This window comes from Etheostoma cragini, chromosome 18 (assembly GCF_013103735.1).
Source record: "Etheostoma cragini isolate CJK2018 chromosome 18, CSU_Ecrag_1.0, whole genome shotgun sequence".
NCBI lineage: Eukaryota > Metazoa > Chordata > Actinopteri > Perciformes > Percidae > Etheostoma > Etheostoma cragini.
This window is the reverse complement of record NC_048424.1, coordinates 4,407,801-4,416,395: the sequence shown is the minus strand read 5'-3', so window position 1 is coordinate 4,416,395 and position 8,595 is coordinate 4,407,801. Positions and strand designations below refer to the sequence as shown.

General features: G+C 40.3%; 1 protein-coding gene across 2 annotated transcripts in view; it reads left to right on the top strand.

The window, feature by feature from the left end:
* The window catches only part of map3k5 (mitogen-activated protein kinase kinase kinase 5), a 70,946-nt gene that overhangs the window by 10,875 nt on the left and 51,476 nt on the right, over positions 1-8,595 (top strand). For both annotated transcript variants that reach the window (XM_034900704.1, XM_034900703.1), the window contains exon 2: positions 7,994-8,133. In XM_034900704.1, coding sequence (XP_034756595.1) covers positions 7,994-8,133 — 140 coding nt within the window. The remainder of the gene's footprint in view (positions 1-7,993; positions 8,134-8,595) is intronic.

The window sequence follows — 8,595 nt, the reverse complement described above, 5'->3', positions numbered from 1 at the left end:
TACACAAAAGCCAAAAATGGCCCAAAAAATTTAGATTTATAAAACTTTGTGCACGCACATCTGTAAACAATGTTCCCTTTATAAATCACAGATTACCAACAAGTGTGCGTACGTGAATCAGCCTCTTATTCGGCCCTGTACATGCCAATTTTTAACCATAAATCAGTCTAGCCAGGATTTTGCGATGTTGCGATTGTGCCAATTCAGGGGAGTTCAACTTATCACCGCGACTTTGGTGCAACCAGTAATTTTGACCAATCACCACAACCTTTCTGCCAATTTGACCAATAACCGGAGTTTAACCGCATCTTTAACCAAAGACAGACATTTGGTTATTTACAGTGTGTTCTGAGGTTATCTAATTGTATGGTATCTGATGCTATCATGTATTCCATGGAGTCGGGCCATCTCATCCTCCTTCACGGCAATGTGACGGAAAGACAGCGCAGACTAATATTAAGAAAGAATTTTGATTTAAGAGTTGAGTTGGATTTTACAAGGTGTTAATGGAACAATTATTCCTCAGTGCAAGCGTAAATAGCACTACTGGACTAAATCTTCATACCGTGGATGACATGGAGAGAAAAAAACGTGTGTGAGGCATCAATACTTGAAAATATTACACGTAATCCTTATTCTCACATTTACTTTCTGCAGTCTGACTTCAGTTCACCACCTCGCCATCTGCGTCGCCAATTCCAATCGTCTCCGAAATGTGCAAACGCATTCTCCCATCAAGTTTGAGAAGTGGTGTACGCACATTTTTAGCCCCGTTGTGTGTACGCCACTCATATAAATGAGACCCCAGAACAATTCATGTTCATGCTCTTCACTGTCTTAGCTGCTCATCGCCCTTCGCCGCCCTCTTTCCTTTCTCCTTCTCCCCCTCAGAGGCACCGCTGGGACCTGAAGATCCTTCAGCAGCAGCCCGGTAGCTGCTGGAAGCCAAATAGTGCACAAGAATATTGAATTATTTCCCTCCTCCGCTTTGAGCAGTAGGCGAGGGAATCAATTTAGTTTTGGTCAACAGTAGCCGTTCCAGCCGTAGGAGGTGTAGCAGAATTATCAGGACAGCGCTGTGCATGTTTTCTTTTTCCAGTTTGTCTTATCTGTCGCTGGTGAAGATAGACTTGGGTTTACTTTAGGGTGGTTGCAACAACAGCTGAGGTGAGCACGTGTGATGAGGTGTTTAAAAGTGTGACTGCTCAAGTTACTCAACTGCTACTGGCTTTACACAGCCTTCTGTCGACACTATGTTGGCAGGTCTGCTGTTACATTGGCATGCACTCTGCTCTGCTGTTGAAATGGTAAGCAATCACGACATCTGAACGCTCTTCAGAAAATATTCAGATGCTCTGCTGTTGAATCAGGGAAAATGACAGGCACAGTCTTTATGACATTTTCTTGTTTTGTGCTGTTTGTTCCCATAAATTCAAGAGTGTTGTTCCTAATGTGGCAAGAAGCCGTCATGATTCTGCTGGCAGACTGTAAAACACATTTTAGATGTACCGTGTACTAGAGTAGTGACATTCTCTTAGTGTGCATTCATAACATGGGGACTGTGCCTAGAATTGTGAATCATGTCCTCCTTTGGTTTAATTAGTCCTATAGTCAAATGTTTGTTAGGATTTTGTTCTTAGTCCTTTCAAATGCAATGATGTTTATTAGGACTGTGCATATTATGTTGTAACTCAACACCAGAATGAAGTGTTTTTTCTAGGAGAACATACATATTTAACTAAGGCACTAGGTAAGAACTGTTTTCATTGTTGATTATTCCTCGACATAGCCCAAAGTGATCATAATATTATATATCTTTGTTTTGTTAGACACAACAAATATAGAACGTAAAATCACATAAAAAAACAAAGGGAGGCACTAAAAGTAGTTTGTAATTTTGCTTAAACAAGATTGTACTGGCATGCTAACACCTTTGTGAGGCTACACATGGGCAAAATAATGCTTTTAACTAATGCTAACATCAGCATGCTCCATATGACAATGCTAACATGCTATTCAGGAGGTATGATGTTCACCATGTTAACCATCATTAATTTAGTGATTAAGCATGCTAACATTAGCTAGTTATCACATAGACACAACATACAGCTTCATTACTTTTGCAGGTATTTGGTCATAAACCACAGCATGTGACACATTGATGCTTTTGGATTATGGCGCTAAAGGTCAAGGCATCACCAAAGTCATCCTGAGGGGAACATGAATGTAAAAAAACAAATAAAAATGTACGACAATCCATCCAATAGTTTTTGAGACATATCACTCTAAACCACAAATATCAATCATATGGTGGCACTGGAGGAAATATCAGGGGAGCACCAAACTAGTTAGGGTTCATCCTCTGGGAATCAGTGTCTGAACAATTTTACATTGCAGTTCATCTAATAGTTGAGATAGTCCAGTCCAGACAGAAGCAGCGGACTTACTGAAATCACTGTACAACTAGCATTGCAAAAACTGTCCAATTATTAGTTACTGATTGATTGACTAACCATCGTAGCTCTTGTTGGCAGTGACTCCCTATGTTTGAGATGAGACAAGAAGCTGCTTGCATTACAACTGCTACTGGGCTTTCAAGTCAGACACCTGTTTTTGTAATGACAGCCAAACATCCTGTCGGGGAAATGTGGGACAAAAGTGGTTCTGTATGATTACCGCTGTATTCAGTTTCTTATTACTTCCTGTAACTGTCAAACTATGTAACTCCTCCCTCTGAGTGTTACACACGACAATTACCTACAATGATTACTTGGTGCAATAATTTACCAGCTGCATGTGCAAAATGGTTTTATTTAGTGTCTGCCACCACTTATTATTCACACTGTACTTATTAATGATTCAACTGTATTTATGTTGATACTATACTTGTGGTTGACACTGCACTACAATAGAATTTGTAGAATCCATTTGAAACTATCTTTTTAACCTCACCTTATTCATCACCTAACCTCACTTTACTACGTTTTTATTAATTTTTTACTGTAGCTTTGTTACTTTATACACTTATTGACACGCTTTTTTCTTACTCCTATTTTACCTTGAATTTGGAACTGCAACTACATCATTTCCCTGAGGGGCTCAATCAAGTATTCTTATTAATTGACTGTTTGATTAATTAAGGTCTGGCATGTGTTCCTACTTTCTGGGTTTATAATAGTACTGTTCAGTATGTGTGCATCTAGACTGAAACACACAATCCACACTGATGACATAGGCCACCAGTCAACTGTTGTCAGCTCTCAGTGGCTTTATTGTGAATACAAAGCTCTAATGAGCCACTTATATTCATGGCTGTGTTCCGTAATCATCACCTACATATTTTAGCCCTGCCCTATGACACCAAACATGTTCCTTAGCTCAAATGTACTCCTGTGAAGTAGGTGAGGTTCAAAGCAATGCCGAATACCTCACCCATTTCATCGAGTGCAACCTTCTTTTTTTGGTCAGACATACAGCTCTGTTTCACCCTGCTGCCTTTGAATGGCCTGTTTGCATTCAAATATCGCTGAGATGTAATATTGATAGGGTCTACCTCCAGCAGAGAAATGAGACAAGCTTATTTTTTATTCATCAGCCAACCCGCGCTGCCTGGATGTTGTCATTCAGCACCTTGTTTGCAAAAAGTAAGAGCACTGAAGAAGCTAAAAACTCAGGATTGCTAGTGTTTGCATTAAGGTTTGGCTTTGTGGAAAAATATTGTATCTGCTTAAGGTCCAGTTAATCCCAAAAGAGTCCAGGTGTTGTAATTTTTCCAAACCAGTCACTCAGTCTTGCTTTGGACCCAGGTGATGGCCAAACATTCAGTGAACATTGTGTGTGATTGTTGAGATATTAATAGAAATGCTTCATAGAAATGGAAGTAACAAGTGCTGTTAAGCAATGGTCAGTGAGTGAGGATTAGAGTGTACGTTACCGCTCCGTCTTATACGTCAGAAAGTGAAACCTAATGTGCACTCAATCACATAGCAGACATCCTGATGTGAAGAGACTGGCTGGCTCAAGAGCAAAAACACATCTTGATGTTCTGCATCACTGCAGAGAGCCACAGAGCTTAAAATCCCGTATATCCTGTCCTCTGCTTGCTTAATAGATATGGAAATGTTTGAAAAGGCTGTTTTCTAAAGCTCATGTGGAGGAAGGGGTTGATAATAAAAACCTCTGAGGCCAGCAACAAGTACCTGCTTCCTGGATGAATTTGCATGTGCTGATGATGAGTGCGAGGAGCTGCATGGCCCCTCATCACTGACAAAAGCTTTCCACCGCTGCAGCCAGTCAGACTCGTATAGGCTTCTCACTGCAGTGTTGTGTTGGAATGAATTAAAGTGACTGTTTGATGTTAACTGTGCATTCAAATTATGAGCATTCACATGGTTGCTTGTATTAGAATATCTGAGAGAGAAAGTAATTTTCTCCATGCTGCTGGTGTTGCATCCTAATGAATGTGGCGGCTGTCTGATAAGTAGAGAGAGCTATCAGAGCTGTTTTAATGCTGCATTAATAGATTGTTTTGGCCACTTGTGGGCAGGAAACTCTTGCTAACTCATTAGATAAATATGTAATTCTTGTGTTGCTAAATGCTCCATTATGTTTGACAGCTAGTTGCTGTGTCTCTCTGTCTCTCTGTTGTTCGGTGCCAGCGAGGAATAGTGGTTTTTATCAAGTTTTTCTCGCTGAAACAGGTGCCTGATAAAGCAGGAAATGATGCAGTAAGAGTGAATCAAAACTTTTAAGTTGCAGGCTGTGCTTCCTTGTTACCCTCCCGATATATTGTTCCACTGCTTTTGTTCTGTCGAGCCTAAAATGGACAATAACGGAAATTGGTGAGAAAAGAGCAACCTCTCTACTGACTTGCTTGAGTGTGAACAAGTGCTTATTTTAGTGCTAGCTTGAAACAACCCATACGGGGTAAAAGATACAGCTGGCTGGATCAGAGTTTCATCACTCCTAATCTCCATGTAATGTGTTTGTTGACACAGAGAGGTGGAGGGTTGGGAAACAGATGAAAAACCAGGGTGCAGTATTATCTCTGTGAATCCCTGAACTACTATGTCATTACTGGAGCGCAGCCACTGGGCTGATGTGTTTGTGTTGTCATCAGTGTCTCGGGGTGGTCTCAGGACCAGCGTGTACCACCCCACCTCATGAGTGGGCTGGCCCTCCAAAACACTGTCATCCTTATTCTACCACCTACACCTGTGTGTATTGCCACATACATATCATAATGCCATATCAATGCAAGAATTGAGGGATTTTATGCTGTTGGCAGGGTCAAATGTATTTGTAGGTTACAGTTCAACAGAACACCTATGAATGAGCTCTTTGGTACCAAAGAAGTCTGGTATTTAGGGCTGCTTGATTATTATTACTGTAAAAACAGTCAAAAAATGTAATTTCCCCTTGCGGGACAAATACAGTGTCTTCTGATGGGAAAAATCATAATCACAATTATTTTGGTCAACATTAAAATCATGATTATTTAACACAATTAAATATTCACTTTTGGAAATATGTTGCATTTATTGTACCAAACAACAAAATTTCCCATCTTGAACTTTCATTCAGAACATTCAGAAGACAAAATAAGCGTTTACTTGAAAAACATAAAAACATTCGCATAAATAATTGTTTTTCACAAATACATTGTTTTTGTGATCTTTAGGAGCCAAATCGTGATTACAATTAGATGAATTGCACAGCCGTAGTTTAATGCCACATATGTATTATAATGCCATTATGCAAGCATTGAGGTATTTTATTTTACCTAGTTATCAAATGGTATTTGTACATTATGGTTCAGTTCAACAGCACACCTGTGACTAAAGCTCTTTGGTAACACTGCAGTCTGTCATGCTTGTGAAAGCCCTTGGTTCAAGGCTGGGAACTCTCCGCCCCTTCCCCAAAAGCTCTAGCCCCCGCTGGTTTGAGTGACACTTCTGATCCAGATCATATGCTTGAGTTCAGCTGGACTCAGTGTGGTATTTGTATTCATAGGTAGAGTTGAAAAGATGGGGCCACACCACCTTCCATTAAATCTGTTTTTCATGACTGTGCTTCTGAATGAGCTCCACTTGTTTCTCTGACACCAGAGTCTACAGCAAACTGCTGTAAACACCACCTGTAACAACCTGGAGTATGTGATACTGACAGACACACATGATGTGGCTTTGAATCTGTCCATTAACCCTTGAACTAAGTCTCAGTCAATGTTGGCTCAAATGAGAGCCAGATAGCAACTGTTAGTGAGGTCTCTGATACGATGCAGGCTTTACATTATGTACTATAAATTGGACAGTTGCCAGTAATGAGAAATGTCATTGTTACCAAGTTTAGTATCAGTCTAATCTAATATCTGAAATTAAACACTAAAATGCACTTTTACTTGACACATTCATTCGACCATTACTGTAATTGATCAAACAATCAGTAAATTAAAGTTGTCGACCAATTGATTAATTGATAATAGTCTTAACCTTAAAGACTGTGCAGGATAAGAGTTAAGCAGCAATGGCACACTTTAAACCTGAACTGCTTCTTAAATGGATTGGCAAATCGTTTAATTATTTAAATAACAACACCGCTACTTGTTTAACTGACTCAACACGAAAATGTATTGCTGTTTAATTTGTCCCCCCCTAAAAATATCAGTTAAACCGTGCTGTGTATTGTTAATAATACGCACTTTACATAATTGTGTAAGTGGCAATAACCGTAGAAATGTTGATGGGGCAACACAATGTGTTTTAAGTTTAGAACCTTTTAAAGTCCCCCTCCCTTGCCTTACAGTGGTTTGGTCCACCGCTTGGTTTTCTATTGATCTATTTCTTTTCTATTGACTGTAAAAGGGTTTCTCCCGTTAACGGCACACAGTAGTCTGGTGGGATTCGTGGGAGAGATAGAATTGCGTCAGTAAGTAGACGGGCAAACCGGTTTTATTCACTTTAAACATTGGATAAAGTGACTCTTTCTTTAGTAGGCTACAGATGATGCAGAGTCATTAATAAATTAGTCATGACAAAAAAAATATATAGCTTGATAAATCCACCAACGTCCTTTCACAGGTTACAGAAAGCAAGCCTACTGTAAAAAAGTTACAAGTTCTCATCTGGCGAGAGTATCTTTTCTACGCTGCGGGTATCTCGGTACACGATCCGTCCTGCCTGCACGATCCGTTCTGCGCATGCGAACATATTGCACATGCACGCTCCATATTCATGCGCCATTTTGAAATACGTTAGCCGGTGAGGGACATACAGGACCACTCTATATACTCTATATACTGCTCTGCCTTTTGCGTTTTAGCTGTCACATGACAAACTCACAGGTGGTGCTAATCTGCTAATGGGTATTGTCTCTTTCTGGCCCCGGAAAGGTTTTAATAAAGGAAACATGAAATGTTTACATGTTTTCAAAATCCAAATTTCAGGAACAGGAGTCTTCTTCTTCGCCCAGAAAAAGAAAAAGGAGATTGAAAAGAGCAAAAGACTGACTTTTTGAAGCGTGAAGGCTACCGTTGCCGGTAATACGTACTTTAAACTGCGCGGTTCGAGAGAGTTGATTGCGATATATGATCTCATGGCTAGATGGGATAAATTCCTACGCATTGGACCTTTATAAGTTGTCAAACTTTACTATTTAAGTAGCCGGCTGGCTTGCTAGTTAGTTAGCTAAAAGGCTCAGTTCTCATCTCAGCATCCAATGTAAAAGAATCACTTCATCCAATGTTTAATGTAAATAAAATAGTTTTGCCAGCCTAGGTACTGGAGTTCAACACCCCCCCCCACTAGTGTACAGTGATATCTTAAACAATAGCGTGCTTCCATTGTTGTGGCGGCAGTTTGGAAAAGGCATTTTCCTGTTTAAACATGACCACCCTGTGCACAATTCCGTGTCCTGGAACCCTTTTAATCAAAGTATTAGTTAGAGAGCTACACTGACCCCTAACAACACACCTGTACCTGTCTCTTTCTATCAGACATCGCTGTGGTGGAGATGACTGATGCCTTTCGCCAGCCCTCGCTCTTCTACCACCTGGGAGTCAGAGAGAGCTTCAGCATGGCCAACAACATCATCCTGTACTGCGACACTAACTCCGACTCCCTCCAGTCTCTGCAGGTACAGTAAGCCGTCGCCGTGAACAGAAACCAGGACAATCCTGCCACCATCACTTTAACACATGAACCAGACAATAACTGATCACAAAGGTGGTGATTAAAGGCTATATTTAGGAGGAGGCAGGGACGGAGGGACAGGGGATTGACAGAAATGTAATTGGTTGTCAGCGGCACATAAATGCACCAATAATGTGATGGAAGGAAATGTGTTTATAAAAGCCCTTTGAAAGTCAGCAAGGGGGTGATGGTGTTTCTGCTCTGCAATTCAGAGATCACCTGTCAGTACTGTGGTGTCTTTTTTTGTAATATTTTTTTTTTTATAAAAGTGATGTATCTTTAAGTACTTTATAATATCCACTAAGAAGGTTTTACTTCCAGTCCTGATGTTTTCTAGCTGGAAAATTTACGAAGAATGTTACAGTTACAGATATCAATAAAGTTTGGTGGGAAGTGAAGTCACCCC